The sequence below is a fragment of the Molothrus aeneus genome, chromosome 2, assembly GCF_037042795.1.
Source record: "Molothrus aeneus isolate 106 chromosome 2, BPBGC_Maene_1.0, whole genome shotgun sequence".
Lineage (NCBI taxonomy): Eukaryota > Metazoa > Chordata > Aves > Passeriformes > Icteridae > Molothrus > Molothrus aeneus.
Genome location: NC_089647.1, coordinates 42,415,263 through 42,431,678, shown reverse-complemented (window position 1 = coordinate 42,431,678; position 16,416 = coordinate 42,415,263). Strand labels below are relative to the sequence as shown.

Here is a 16,416-nt window from a genome sequence, read left to right as displayed (position 1 = left end):
TTTATTTTTGTTAATGGTGAGGAAAGGTTTTCAATATCACTGACTCTTGTGACAGAAAATTTAAAGGCTGAAGGATGGTATTTAACATACACACAAATGCCTTAGGGAACAACTCAGGTTAGCTCAACCACTGGTACAGTAAAAGGATGAAGTGAAAGAGGCTTTTCTCCATCAAAGTATTTAAAAGGAAAAGAGGGAACAAAGTTGGGAAAGTTGCTTTCCACACAAAAACCTCTGACTTTTCTAAATTTGGAAGCAACTGACTGCAGATTACAGATACTCTAGGACAGTATGAGGAATCAAACCAAGAACCCCTAAATTACAACACTTCACTCTCATGACCTCCACCATGGCAAACTGTTCCCTTGATTCCGTCATTGCCACAGTGGGCCTGTCCCTGGAACACAGGACATGCTACCCAACTTTGCAAGATCAACTGTTATTGCAGACACAAGACCCTCTTCAGTGGAAAATGTAAAATCATATCAAACCTTAAAGTGACTTTTTGGGGTGAGCAAATACCAGACTGAACAAACCAACAGCACAAGACATCATGAAAAGGTGAATAATGAGATCTTTCACTCACCTTACTTTTTGAACCTTTCAGGGATGCCTCTGTAAGGGAAATATTCAAAAGCGTCATGTCAGACAAGCATGTTTACATTGAATCAATTTATTAACTTATTTCTAGTAACAATATACAATTCTGAGCATATGCAGAAGGTTACAAAGGCATGCAGAACTAAGTGTATTGCAGTTACCTATTTTCATAGTTCTGGCAGCTCCAGGTTTGGTGTTGTAACAGATCCTTTGCAATTCACATTGACCCGTTAGTTTCCTGACCACGAACTTCAGGCAGCGCCACAAGCATTTGCAGTAGAAGTACAGGCATACCTGGACAAACATCCTGGCAAAAGAAGAAGCTTGAAAATAAGAGTCTGGAGCAGAGTTTGTTTCAACATGTTCACCACCCAAACAGAAAGTACTTCCTCACCCCAAATTCCCATTGCCTAAAGGCAACTTCAGAGCAAAAGCAGCAATTACACTATAAACATTTATGCCAGTAAATATTAAATTGGGCTTTTTAGTATTAGCCAACAAAACATCCCCCACAAAAAGCACCACAGCTAGAAGCACTGAATAAGTAAGCTCCAGAGTTTTAAAAGAGTAGTTGTCGAAAACTCTTTGTCCTCTTAACATAAAAGGCTGTATAGTTCCTACCAATGCTTTGGGGAAATAGGACTACATGAGAAGGGAGTACAGCTCACCCTGATATAATGGATTCTGAGAATTCAGGAAGACATTACACCCTAGCTTAGTTTTGCCTCAGCAACAACCTGCTCCAAGCAGAATGCTTGGTTATCCTGACAAACTTGACATCCTGACAGCATTCATGTCATGTCCCTAAGAAGGAAAACGAAGGCAATCAAAGCTTCTCCCCTTGCAGAAGAAAAGGTGTTTAAGAACCTTTTGGTTCTTATAATAGACTTTGCTCTTGAGGAGTGCCAGTTCTTCCCAAGAGCAGCTGTTACATAGCAGTGATGCTGCACAATTTCTCAAAGTACAGAACTGACAGTAAGCCAAGAAAGCCTTTACGTAGCTACTGCAACTAGTTTTGAGTCCCAGCAACAGAAGAAAGACTTTGAAAAACTGGATGTATTTCAGTGAAGATGGTAGGGCTGGAGCACAAACTCTGTGAAGAGAGGTTGGGAGAGCTGGGCTTGTTCCATCTGAAGCAAAGATGCAGGGGGGATCTAACAGCAGCCCCCAGCGTTTATGGAAGATCTTGAAGGAAACAGAGCTGGGCTCTCAACGATCGTGCAGGGCCAGTAGACAAGGGACAACACCTCTAAGCTGAAACACAAGAGAATCAGCCTTGCAAGGAGAAGCTTTTTCGCTCAAGGACAGTCAAGTAGTGGCACAGGTTGCCCAGAAAGGCTGTGCAGTCTCCTTTGTCAGTTTTTTAATCCTTGACTGGAAGAAGCCCTGAGCAGCCCAGTCTGACCTCAGTGCTAACCTTGCTGTGAGAGGGAGGTTGAACTGGAGACCTGCTAAGGTCCCTCCCAGGCCCAACCGAGATCCTACAAAAGCCTGAAAAAGGCCGCATACATGAAAACCACTCAATTTTAAACTTGGTTATCATTACACCTGCTACAAAAGCTCATTACATAACACACCCCAAACCCATATTTTAATGGGAAACAACTTATTTGGAAATAATTTATCTTTCTTGTTTCTATGGCTATGATGGCACAGATCCTGCCACATCACCCAACTATCTGTCACCCTCCTGGGATGAAGAGGATGATCCACCACATGGATCCACCCACAGCCCCTGGGTTCAGAAACACATCTCATAAAAGACAAATTGCAAAGAACTAGCAGTAGGAACATTGCCATTTGGACATGGTCCTTGGCTACAGGTGGTTCTGCTAGAATAGGGGGATGGATTAGATGGCATCTACAGGTGTCTTCCTATCTCAAACTCTCTATGATCATATTCTGTGATTACATTATATGAAAACATCAATACAACTTTGATATGCGAGCTTGCCAATAAATATTCACAAATAATTTGGTCCATTATGGTCTAAGTCTGTGTGTATGCATATTCATCATTAGCCCATTATTTTCTGTTGTTGATGCTTTCAAAGAACAGTTATTTCTTAGGAGACTCTATTATCCTTTTCAATGGACTGCAGTGATTATTTCAAAACACTGAATTCCAGATACTCAAATCAGTTATAAATATGCATGTGTGTGTATGTAAAGCTTGAAGAGCTCCATGACTTCCTAAAAACTTCCTGAAGGGCATGGTGTAGAAGGATGTTCAAGGAAGGGAAGATGAATTAAGGTGTGTTAAGGCCCACACAGGAGTTTAATCTGCTTTATGTTGGCTTCAGCTTTGAAGGGGGATTAAGCTATGGGAACTAAAGACATTTTATATCTAAATGGAAAGCATCCACACAAGTATTTAAAATGCTTTAAAAGCATCCAATTTATCTTTAGACTTTCAGTTAATTCACTTAGAACTCCCAAATGCCTGCATGCAGAAAACCTCCTTGGTTTTATTCAACAGGAAGCCTCTATTTTAGAAACAAATTGATACCTAAAGAATGAGGAATCAGTCCCATTATGGAACCAAGTTTTAGACAAGAAAAAAGTTTCAGGAGCTGACATCAAAGTATTTGGGTATTCCCTCATCCCTGACTCAAGATATGGCAGAATACACTACTGTGAGGAGTTAATTTGTGCTTCACAGCAGGTTATCACCTTCAGTATTAAGAACATCACCAGGTACCAGGAGGCAAGGCCATCACCAGGCAAGCAGCCATTCTTTAAGTTTCCAACAGTCAGAAGTAGAATAACAGAACCAAGACAGAAGGATTTGGGCTGGAAGGGATCTCAAAGATCATCTTGCTCCAAATCCCCCTTCCATGGGCAAGGACACCTTCCACAAGACCAAGAAGAGGAATTCAAATATAACCTACCGCTATTCCTTAGTTTCATCAGCACAACTCATCTCTGTAGCTGGGCTAAAAGCACAGGAAAACACCAAATCTGAAGGCCGAATATGGTAAAACAGAGTCCTGAATTTTCATCATATATTTGTAGTAGAAATTAGAGTTGCTTTCTTTTGGTCTGCTTTGTTTCCAAATGTTAGGTCTCTTTTAGAGCAAAAAAAATACAGAGAGATCATTTATATGGAAGATGGAAAGACTCATTTAACTTCATGTTTACAGTCGATGTAAGATTTCCTTCTCATGAGCAAGATAGCTCCTGTAAAGACAGATGTGCTTTAAGAAAGTTAATGCCTATACTTTGTTGCCTCCAATGCTAAAACATGACAATGCATTTCATTAAAAAGTGTTCTGTGTACTATATTGTGGATAATTGAATACTGTGTGTTGTGGATAAGTTTGGGGACTTAGAAGTGGGAAGGTATCAGGTGCATTTGAATTACATATTTTTGCCTTAGGCTTAATGACAGATCTGCAAATTGAAGGAAAAACTCCAAATGGGATAGAGCTGTGACCACATAATTGCAACCACTTTCTCCACCAAAGTTCTGCTTTGGCTGTGGTTTGCACAAAGACTACTAAAAAAGCATCTACTAAAACCAAGACACTACAGCACACAAACGCTACCTCTGTGATTCACTAAAATATACTTAGCAGCTATTACTAATAAACCAAACACGCACTAATTTTGACTAGGTAACTTATATAGAAGAAAGTCAATCTTTGTGGGTACCTTCAGTTTTTTACCACTCATCCATCTCAAGTTTACAGTAGTTGAAACCTTCCATTTGTAACATGAAAGACAAAAAGTATCACAAGCTGTTTATAAAAGGGAATTCTTGCTTGCAGAAATCCTGTAATAAAGTGATTATGCAAGGCAGGTTTTATGTTAGCCCCTATGCACTGTAAAACAAAACAGCATATCATGTTCATGTTTTGCTGCCCCCAAAGGCACAGCCATGTGCTTCGACTGTGGCACAGTGGCATTAATTTCTGGCTTGTTTTAGAGTTAAATTCCAAACCTCCTCTCCGCTCAATACCCTCTGTGCTCTGGGGTTTTTTTGTTTTTTTTTTTTTTGCTTGTTTTTGTTTTTTGGGGTTTTTTGTTTGTTTGTACAGGATTATTTCAGATCCTCAGAGGAGAGGTCTAAGAACAGAAGTATGACAGAAATGAAGGTGTTCCTCAGGGACTCGCACTTTTTCCTATTTCAATCCAAGTTCCTTTCCCCTCCTGTATTCCAAGCAGCTGTATAGACCTGCATATTTGGGTTTATACATGCATTAAAACAGTCCATACGAACATTTATTCAAGCAAAATAAAGAAAAAACTGCATAATAAGATATCAAATCAACATTGAGTTCCCTTGCCAAGGATGGTGCATGACAAAACCAATCAAGCAACCAATCTCTATCAGCAATAATTGGGCTCAAGAGATTCTGGAGTGCTCTCTTGCATGACAAAGAAGACAAAGAAAGGGGTTTCTACAATTTCTCACATCTTTGCAAGACAGGGGGAAATGTAGAGCCAAAGCCAGCACAGAGTAAGAGTACTGCTGCAGCAGAGACAGTGCTTCTATTTTCCACAGCATGTGCTGCTTTGCCTGGGGAATGAAAGCACGTGGCAGCAACCAGCCAAAAGCACTGAGCATATTGCTTCCCACCCCAGCACTGCATAGGGAAGGATTTAAGTGGTTTTCAACAAGGGATTTCCAGGTTTGCCCTCGACTAGCCTAGCTGATGCTGGGACAGTGCGATTAAAATGAGAAATGCAATGGCTGTTAGAATTTACATCTCTCTCCAATGACAGTATGACATCACATTTTCATGAAATCTGGCTTTTTATTTAAAGGTGAATACCTCTAGGAGATAAGCACAGCCTTCTCCATGATAAAATGTCAGAAGCAAAATTATGCAAAACTTTCCAAAGTTGCCTAATATTTCTGTGAAGCTCCTTCCTATGTAATCCATTCAGCTAAATATCAAGATGTACGTCTGATGCAACATGAAGTACTTCCTGAAGGGAAGTAGAGATTAATTACTGTGCATGAAACTAATGAAAGTGTTTATTCCCTCCTTCAGTTATTTGAGAACCTCAGTATTTTCAGAGCTAGTAAAAAACATAGGTATTCTGGGTAAAATAAAAGCTTCACCTAGATACTCAATGCTACTTACTGGACTTCAACCTGGGGCGAAAGCAAGCAAACTCCTGAAACAAGAAAAAGAAACAAACCAAACCAAACCAAAACAAAACCAAAGAAAACCACGCAAACAAACAAAAAACCCCAAACAAGCCAAAATGCCCAGCCCTACAAAAAAAAAAAAAAACCCAAACACAAAACAAATCCAAAACCTAAAACCCTAGATCCAAATCTAAAACAAAATACCCCTCATCCTCTCCCCCAAAGCAATTGTTTAAAATAATGAAATAAAAGTCACTGAGCATACTTACACATAATTTTCTTTTCTGTGTGCGTGTTTTAGGCCCTATGGATTCTGAAGATTTTTACACAACTATTTTTTCCTGAAGAACATACTAATCTCAGATAAGACTGCATTACATATCAGTATTTCCTTTCTGAGAATTCTAATTACTGTTTGTGAAGTCAAGGACACACTAGTCATAGCTGATCAGCTGTCCAATGGGTGAGTAAGCAAGTGCTACAACCCTGGTAGGAGCTCATTAACTTGACTATCTTTGGTTTATGTGCATAGTTTACAGTGTGCATACAAGGTCAACCAAGAAGTGAGGTACCAATCACCATTTCTGCCATAGGCAGACCGGCTACTACCTCCTTTAAAACACAAGAAATTGCTTTCATTCTGTGCCTTTGCAGACATGACAACTGAAATCCACCTTATCTCCCCATTTAGACATAGGAGCAACTCACTGTAGCAGCTAAGGAAGACATATGAATAGTTTTTAACAGCAGCTTTCCACACATTCACTGCTCTTGCTGTTTGCTGATTTGATTTTCATTTTATCTGATGACTCCAGTACACTTAAAATCTGCTAGGGCTTACAGTTTGCTTTGCAGTAGAGCAAGAGATGTAAGATTTCTAGGATTTACTGAAAAAAACCTGTCTACTACAGTTGGTTCTCCAAGTTGTTATTATTTCAGATGTTTAAGATAAATTACAGTCAAAGTAGAAGTGTTGATGATGGACTTCTCAGAGCCCCTTTACAACAAAATGAGAAAGCCCTGGAAGATTAAGTATTTAACAGAGAAATAGTTTTATTTTTTCATAAGTAATATTTCAGATGTCAGAAATAATTCATATCAGACAAGCTGAAAAAGAAAAGACCAACTATTTTCATTTGGACATTGCCTTGAACTGGAAATATGAACATAAGAGTCTAAATTCAGAGATTTAGGGTTACTCCAGCTACTGGACTGTTTAATAGACAGACTCTTTCTCCAACCAAGTTGTGTGGGAGTGATGATCTACTACAGGTAGAAAGGCTCTGCAGAGGGATCTGGACAGGCGGGATCTCAGGGCCAGGGCCAATTGCATGATGTTCAACAAGGCCAAGTGCCAGGTCTTGCACTGGGGTCATAACAGCCCCAGGCAACGCTGCAGGCTGGGGGCAGTGCCTGGGAAGCTGCCCAGAGGAAAAGGACCTGGGGGTGCTGGTCAACAGCAGCTGAACACAATCCAGAGTGTGCCCAGGTGGCCAAGAAGGCCGATGGCATCCTGGCCTGGATCAGCCAGGTGTGGCCAGCAGGAGCAGGGCAGTGACCGTCCCCCTGTAGCCAGCACTGCTGAGGCCACAGCTCCAATGCTGTGCTCAGTTCTGGGCCCCTCAGTGCAAGAGAGACATTGAGGGGCTGGAGCGTGTCCAGGGAAGGGCAACGGAGATGGGGAAGGCTCTGGAGCACAAGTGCTGTGAGGAGCAGCTGAGGGAGCTGGGGGTGTTCAGCCTGGAGAAAAGGAGGCTCAGGGGGACCTCACCACTCTCTGCAGCTGCCTGACAGGAGGGTGCAGCCAGGTCAAGGTAATTCTCTTCTCCCAGCACAAGAGAAAACAGCTTCATTTTGTGCCAGGAAAGGTTTAGATTGAAAATCATTAAAAATTTCTTCACAAAAATAATTGTCAAGCATTGAAACAGACTTCCCAGGGAGGTGGTGAAATCGCCATCACTGGAGATACTTCAAGGAAACATAGATGTGGCATTCAGGTGACATGGTTTAGTGGTACAGTTGACTATGCTGAGCTAATGCTTGGATTGGATGATCTTAAAAGGCTCTAAGAAATTCTATGATTCTAAAGAAGTGGAACAGGTTTTTCAGAGAGGCTGCAGAGTCTCCATCCTTAGAGGTGCTCAAAATGTGTCTGGATGCAGCCCTGAGCAACCTGTTATAGGTGACCCTGCTCTGAGCAGTGGGAAAGGACTTGATGATTTCCAGAGCTGTCTTTCAACCTCACTAAACAACAAGCTGGATCTGAAATCCACTCTTTGAAGTCCTCCTTGGGTCTCCAGGTGAGTATCTGCTGCATGAAGTTGCTAGAGGTAAAATACTGTCACCACTTAGAAAGCAAAGTCAAGATTATCATAATTTCAGAGATGAAAGTCCTATTCCTCTTGACTGTTTTATGGCAACTTCCACATTGCAATCAACAAAATGACTTGCAGTTTGTGCAGAATAAAGTCATTGGTTTTAACCACAGAGATAATCTATGCCATCAGCATCAGCTATTCTGATGTCTGTCCCACGTTGTGCAACAAGGAAAACACTGTGCCACTGAGCAGTCCCCACAATCAGAATTCCACATTTCAACCCTGCATTGATCTTCACAAACAGCTAAGGATGATTTAAGCTCCCAGGTGGTGCTGCTATTGGTTACAGACAAACATGGGGACACAATATATATTGAACTTCTTTTCCAAACCATTTCCAAGCTGGAAGGCTTAATAACCTTGTCTTGCCCATATATGTCCCTGCAGTTCCACACTTCACTTATTCCCCATCACACAAACCTGCAACTGCAGGTTGCAACACATAGAGCAGAACTCATTATGCCCAGTAAGTGCTTCCCTTGGAGGGTTTTTCTTCCTAGTCTCTCTGGATTTCTTCTACATTTACAGAAAACGGGGAGGGTAGTTCTCTTATCAGTTCATGTCAAAGGTTTAACATAATATAAAAAAATCCAGATGCTTGTAAGTAAATAGAAATAGCTTTCCTATTTCAACACTATGTTCATATTTTTGGTGCTCTGTACTCTCCTCTGCCCCATCCCTTAATCCAACTTTCTGTTCAGCATTTGGAATACTGGATTTTCCATAACAAAGTCCTAGACTGTCCTGTTTAGTTAGACAACTGTTTTTCAGAAGATCTACCTTGACTACTTAAGAGAATCTAACACCATTGAGACCTTTCAAGTCTTTTAGGATTCACTGACTTCAGGAAAAACATGAAGAGAAGTAGAAGGTAGCTTCTCCATGACAGCCTCAGGAACCCACATATTCAAAACAGCTCTCTTTCTCCAATATGGAGAAAATCATCAAGGGGCCAGTAAGAGTAAAGGTGAGGTGAGCAGAACAGATAGTTTAACTGGCTGGGCAGGGGGAGGGGAAAAGCCATGTGGCCAGGAGAGGTAGGCCTGAGCCCGGGGGTGGAAGGGTGGAAGAGAGAGAGAGAGGGAGACACCGGGAGCCATCGGGAAGCCCCCCCTGAGAGACACAGAGAGAGAGAGAGAAAGAGAGAGACACCAGGAGCCATCGGGCAGCCTCCCCCCGAGAGACAGAGAGAGAGAGAGAAAGAGAGCCGCTGCCTGGGACTGTTACCTTGAAACTGGATAAACATGGGCCTGTGCCGGCAGCACGGCTGGGACGGAGATGAAGGGGGGGGGGGGTTCAGCCGGCTGCTTGTAGGAGCTTTTAACCCCTTTTCGGACAATGAAAACTTTACAGAACATTAACCTTTCCTAGAAGAGAGATAGAGTGGAAGATGAGGAAGGAAATGTGCAAGTGTGAGAGAGGTCTGGGCGAGTGAGAGATGTTGGAAGAATAGAGAAGAATCTTAGTGGGAAGAGATGATGGAGTGGCTTTTGCTGGACTCTTTGTGTAGCCATGGACAGAGCCATGTTCCTTGTGATACAGGGACTGCATTCTAGGGGGAGGCAATGCCTCAGGACCAAGAGGGTTCAGTGTGGGTACCCCTCGGCCCCAGGGGGTGAAAAATACGGGGGGGGACAGATGTCCCAAAGTTGAGACTGTGCCTTTTTGGAGTGGGACGAAGCATCCTTAAAAGTCGACCCTAGAAGCAGCTCTGGTCCATGTTCAGTGGTGAGAGCACTGGACATGAAAGGAAGAGATCACCACTGGCACAAGAAGGACTCCTTCTCCTCTTGATGGACTGAGGATTGAGTTTTCTGAAGGATGGTGCCAGACCGAGAGTCGATGATTTGGGGGATGTATTGTATTGGGAATTTGGTGGGGAGGAGGAGGAGATGTATTTGTGAAGTTTTCATTTTCCTTGCATGTTTTTTTTTTCCCTCCCTTTCCCTTGTAGTTTAGTTAATAAATTTTTTTTTCCTAAGTGGGAGCCTGCTTTGCTTATTCCTGGTCACATCTCACAGCAGAAACCAGGGAGAGAGTATTCTCATGGGGGCACTGGCATTGTCCCAGTGTCAAACCATGACAAAATGGAATTGGTGGAAGATTTGTGACCACCCAAGACCTGGGCCACAGAGCTGCAAGGGTCAATTCTTTCCCTCCTGGCTGGTGCCTATCAGGTGCTGAGCACACTAATGTTTAAATTAAGGCTCAATTCAGCCTTGGCTGTGTTTTGTGGATGTTAGCAAACAAATAATTGCTTTATACTTTCAATCTTTCTATGTCCTTCTTACAGACCCCTTTTTGCAGCTGGTTCAAGATGAGGAAGCTGGCCCAAACACTCCACAGAAATGCTTTAGCTATGTCTGTCTTGGCAGCAAAATCATTACAGATGATCAGCCTAGAGGTAATGGTGCTGATATCCATAGTGTGTAAGCTTCTTTGCTATAAACAGTCTAAAAAGGGAGAAAAATATAGTGACAGATGCTCTATACAGAAGCATATGTTTAGTCCTCTTGAAAAGGTTCCTCCCATACAGAGAGAATATGATTTCTTTGGTTTATACACAAATGAGCTCTTGATCTGTATTAGTTTTGAGAAGTGCTCAACTCCCTCCACTGACTACAGAACAAAAACAACATGGGCTTTCTGCACCTACTTCTGTTGTCTGCAAGTCCCCCATTCTATAATTAGTTTATAGAGGAGCAACTGCAAGTCATATGTGGGAGCAAGTAATTGACATTTCTCCTGCAAACTGGGCATGATAAGCTTCAAAAACACTTGCACATCTTCAGCAAGCATCTCTGCTTTCACAAACAACACTCCAAAAAATCCAGACAGTGGACAAGAGCAGGAAGGAAAAAACCTGACATTTTCCAAGCACTGTTCTATGCTATTATTTTTTCTCTTTTCCCCTGACATATCAGGCACTACTGATTTGATACATCACTGTTCCAATCCCACAAGGCAGTTCCCACATTCTTTGCTTCTATAAAGAACAGCAAAAGAAAATTTAAATTAAAATAGCTTTAATTAAATAGTGAAATCTAGGTGAACAGAAAGCAGTCTAGTATAATCTAGTTTACACCTTCTGTAATACTTGTAACAATTAAACCATTTAGCTCACTGCAGCATAAAAGTAATTGGAATAATTCAAAACTTTTGAGAAAATACAGAACAGTTACCTCAGGAAGTGTTTCATGGTGATGGTTTGGTCTGTGCTGCTAGAGCCGGAATATATTGATCACTGATGACCTCTTCTTCACAGGGGATATTAGTGCTGTAGAAATAGAATTGAGACTTTCTTACAGACAGAAAAAAAAAAGGGATACTTCAGTTTTTTAAAATTGCTCTTGAAACAAACATCTATGGAAATACAAGGGAAATATATTAAGAAAAATCTCATGTCAATAAAAACAAAATGAAAAATCATAAGGTGTTCACACTTCAGCCTGAGCACATACTTTGACCAGACTATGCTACCCATGTCTTTTTTTAGAGAAGTAAAAATCTTGAATGAGAATACAGAAATGAGTGATAAAGCTTGAAGAATTACCTAGACATTTTCAAATGCTTCTTGTGTTCTTCAAACACCTGTCTGGTTCAACTCCCAAGCAGCAGCTTCAAGAGACACTCAGTTCATTCTGCTGTTGGAAGTCTTCTCTTCACCAGAATTTGCATAATACATATAATAGAATAATAAAATATACTGAGTTGGACCAACAAGGATTATCAGGTCCAACTCCTGATCCTGTGCAGAGCACCCCAAGAGTCACACCACGTGCCTGAGAGCATTGCCCAAACACTTCTTGAATTCAGAGTTCCTATAATACACTTGACCTTGTATTATAGGAACTTCTTGACAGAGTTCCTATAATACAGGCTGCCCACTGGTTCTGTGACCTTGTGTCCTATGGTTAATGCCCATTATAATTACCACATAGTTCCAGCAGAGGACAACAGGAAGAATGAATGAAGAGACTTCATAAAGAGACTATATAAATATAACCCTGCCTGTGTACTGCAGACTCTCCCCAGTCATCATCTCTTTACTTTAAGTTTCTAAAATTAAGTATTCATATACAAGTGATACTTGACTAAAAGATGCAGACTTCTCAAATTACTGTACTTCATGTCCCGTAAAAGGCAGTAAAACATTTTTACTTGCTGCCAGAAAAACGGGACACTGTTACACAGGGGCAACTGCTATCGGGACAACTTAATCCAACACTTAGAGGGAACAAGATCATGGTTTCAAACTCTGTACTGGTACAAACCACACACAAAGGCCTGAATGAAAGTTCTGTTGTTAAAAATCATTTAAGAGCCCATTCTTCCTTAGCACTGCATGCTGAAAAGTACTGAAGGCCTTAAGATATCTGACCTCTTTTGTCACAAATTTAGAAATCTAGAGAACTTAAACCTATTTTCTTCTGCAAGACCTATCAGCAATGATGGGATAAAAATCTTCTTGCCCTACCATGTTCTCATATTCTTTCCTCTGTGTAACTTGCAAGTTTTATATTGTGCTATTGCCTGCTGACAGGAACAGAACAAGTATTTAAGTTCAGAAAAATACAGCTATCTTGTTGGATTATATCACATACAGCTTGCTAAAAATATATAATCCCTGAACTGTGAAAGCTTCTTTCATTTATATTGTTTTGACTGGCTGAATCATGTTGCTGTCCCCTGAATACAGCTGTAATTGGTGCTGGCTGCAGTGACACCTGCTTGCAAGGGCAGAGAGATGCTAACTCTGGTTCATTAATGAACACAAGAGGCAGGCTCCAAACACTTCCTGTGACAGCTTTTGATAGGTCTTCTATGGCAGTGAGCACAGGAGATAGGCAAAAACTGGAGGGGATGTAACCTGCTCCCCTTCTCCAGTCTAATAATTTGCTGTTTAAAAGATATCGTTTGTGAAAGATTCTCACAGCTGAGTCTCAGCATTTTAACATCAACTTGAACAAAGGAAGCTCCACCACAAAATTTGACCCATAAGGGCATCAGTGCAAGGAACACACCAGAAGTGCCAGAAGCTGTCAAATCAACCCCCTCTAAAAGTGCATGTGACTCTCAGTCTCTGAGGTCAGCTCCTTCTTGATTCTGACCAAGGTCCTTGCTGAAAATTATGCCGCTTCATTATTACTGCTTTAAAGTGAAGAGAAATTCCACTTGTCCCAAATCCAGAAATGGCTCAGACAAGCATTGCATGGTAGGAGCTTCAAGATACTGTCTCTTCAAGAATAGTTACCAGCTCCAGCCAATCATAAATTACAAATCTGTTCTCAATGCTCATTAAAAATTAGAGCATCATTGTAGCTGTCCAGAGACCACTGAAAGAAAGGCAGTTGACTGAAAAAAAGAAATAAAAGAAAAACTAAATGACACAACAAGCATGACAAGTGGTTAAAAGTGCCTATTTTGGGTGTCTTCAAAAGCCCACACTTGAAATTACAAGAATAAATTTTCCTTGCTCTCTCCTTTTTTATTAAAATGTGTGTGGGGAAGTCTACAGAAAGAAATTTTACAGCTGAAGACCTGATGCCATAGAAGTCAATATCGAAGCCCTTCAGCATGGAGAGAGAGTTCATGTGCAAGTTCAACAGCCAGTTCCCTACAGTACAAGCCCAGCTAATAACTGGGTCCATAGGAAGGCCATGGCCTCAAAAGCGGTTTCCTCCACAGGGGCACAAAGCAATCAAATCCCACCTGACTCTATTAAAAAGAGGAATCTAATATCTAGAGGCAAGACTTCCAGCTCAAACAAAAGTGCAGGGAATCTACAATACAGGAATGCTGCTGTCTTGGTTCATAAGGTAAAAAGTTTAGGTTTTGTGTATGGCAGACAGCATTTCTAAATGCTGTCATCTGCTAAGTACAGAGACAGAAATCAACATTATGCTCTGTGGTTCTTGCAACAATTCACTTCTGTGAACACACACATACAGACGGCATTAAGCTATTTACACCCAGGATAAACTGAGAAATTGAATCAGGTGAGATTTTACAGTCATCTTAAAACAAGTAGGACTGGAGGGCAGCATTTCCTGCTTCCATATACCTCCATAAGTGATCCTCTAGAGGAGTTCAGTAAAGATTTTCTGTGAAGAAAACAGTATTTAAACTCTTAAGAAAGATTATTACCACAATTTACAGCTAAGTTCAACTATTCATAAACCTGTAGAGCCAGAAGATCTAATTTCTACCAATCTCTTTTCATCTCAAAATGTAATAGATTTCTCATAAGTGAAACTTTATTTCCAGTGAGGTTGTTATAGCATCTCAGTGAACAGGAAGAACAGCCCTAGCTTAGAATGGTATGTTCTATCAACAATTCAGAATTTACAAAAAGACTCATTTGCCGTTAGGTGTGCTTAGAAAAAAATCCAACCCAAACAAAAAAGTCACATATTCATTTTTATTTAGGGAGAACGACTTGACTTCCAGCCTCCTGTTGTCTTTAGGAAAGACCTTCCTCACCAAGCTGGATGTCTGCTGATCAGGAAGGCTTTCAAGGTCCACTTGTAGGAAAGAAAGACATGAGAAAAAGATTCTCCTCTACAAATGAAAATCTTGTTAATCAATGTTTATGAGTTTGTTGAAAGAAAGGGCACAACAATTATAAATTCAGTTGAGAAGTTGTCAGCAGTTATGGTTGGATAGACTGAAATACAAAATTCTGAAGACTTGACAGCAGAACACCCGGAGCCAGCAGGTGCTGGGGAGCAGCCAGTTGGCCACAGCATCCACCCACTGCTCAGAGCCCAAGTTTGTGCTTTTACATGGTTTCACTCATGTGAACCTGTAGCTGTGGGCTTTTTTTATGGCTTAAGAAAATGTTGCAGTTTCATGCTATAAGCACATTTTCTCACTAAGGAATACTCAAGATGCTTTTCTTCTGTAGATAGTTTTTCAGCTTTTTCTGATTTTAAGTCATGCAGCTGATATAAGTCTAAAGACAAATAGATTTGATTTTGTTAGCAATCTTCCATTAGCTCCCTAGAGGTAGCTTGAACCTACAACTACAGAAAGCCTCTAGAGTAGGTGTTTGAAGTTTGCTCTTTGACATGAAGGGACTCACACATGTTCTAAGGCTTTTTATTGAGATTGATGGGGTGAGGATGAAGTTTGGGTTTCCCACATGTTCATGTTCTCAGCTTGCAGAATTTTATCCCATTTTATCACTTCCACAAAGCAGCTTCCTACTCCCTCCAACAACACACCCATGTACCCATTCATTGCCAATTGTTTCATCCAGTTTATTTTACACTAGACAGCATCTTCCCCTCCTAAAACTAACCACAGCTTTTCTTGGAAGAGAAGCACTATTACTATAATCACATACAACAGCAAAACTATTGCAAGATCTGTCTCAAATATAAATGAAGCTTCTCTTAAATAAAACTCAACTATGTGAATTTCTTGTGACTCTATGATCTTTTCAGTTGTACAGCAAAACATGCATCAATCTGAAAGGGTAACAGTTGCTGGAGGCTTAAAGAAATCAAGAGTAAGCCTTAAACGTCACCTCTTTATCTAAAGCTGAGGGTTGGCTTTGTTTGTCTTCAATAAAGCTGCAGATACAGCTGCCGGGAAAAGTTGTGTTATTTAATTTAAATCAACATACTTTCAGAGTAAAATATAAACCCAAAGTAGTTCCTTTCATAATCTCTGTTTTGCAAGCTAGTGGGTATTTGCAACCTGGCATATTGCAAACACTTCAAAATGTATGTTCCAATTATAAAGAAAGAATGGGTGTGCTGAAGAAAAAAAATCAGAAACATTAATGTGAGCAGGTTGGATATAATACTTTGTTTATATGGATCATTAGGTTACCAAAAAAACCCCCAAACCAAGTAATTTATTTTTAGTTGTTACAATTTGAAGTATGTGTTAAAGTATGTTCTTCTGAATGCCATTACCATAATGTTGATTTCAGGTTGCCACTTTTCTTTCCTCTGGTATCCTGGGTTGGCATCTACTCCTCATTCACCTTGATAGCCTACATTTATTTATTTGTCAGGGACAATAGGCTTGAGCCTTATGTTACAAAAAGTGTTTTGCTACAGTACATTCCTTTTTCTTTTGTTGATGGGAATGTTAGTGTTTCTGTATCTCAAACACCAATGTAAGATAACTAGAATTGGAAAAGGGAAGAATAGCTAATACAGATTATGAAACATCCCTTGAGGTCCTGGAGGATAGCAAGCTGGCTGGAAGCCAGCAGGATGCAAAGAAGGACTAGAGCACTCTGGGCTGCACAAACACAAGCAGAGCCAGTAAGTAGATTGAGGGAAGAGATTATCTTCCTCTACTCAGCACTCTGGGCCATAT

At 40.7% G+C, this 16,416-nt stretch overlaps 1 protein-coding gene across 1 annotated transcript in view; it reads right to left on the bottom strand.

The window, feature by feature from the left end:
• ELMOD1 (ELMO domain containing 1) overlaps window positions 1-16,416 on the bottom strand; it is a 44,109-nt gene that overhangs the window by 17,275 nt on the left and 10,418 nt on the right. Inside the window, exons 2-4 of the mRNA XM_066544765.1 lie at window positions 11,262-11,356; window positions 762-907; window positions 587-615 (exon numbers count right to left, since the gene is read on the bottom strand). Of these exons, the coding sequence (XP_066400862.1) occupies window positions 587-615; window positions 762-907; window positions 11,262-11,278 (192 nt within the window). The 5' untranslated portion in view covers window positions 11,279-11,356. The remainder of the gene's footprint in view (window positions 1-586; window positions 616-761; window positions 908-11,261; window positions 11,357-16,416) is intronic.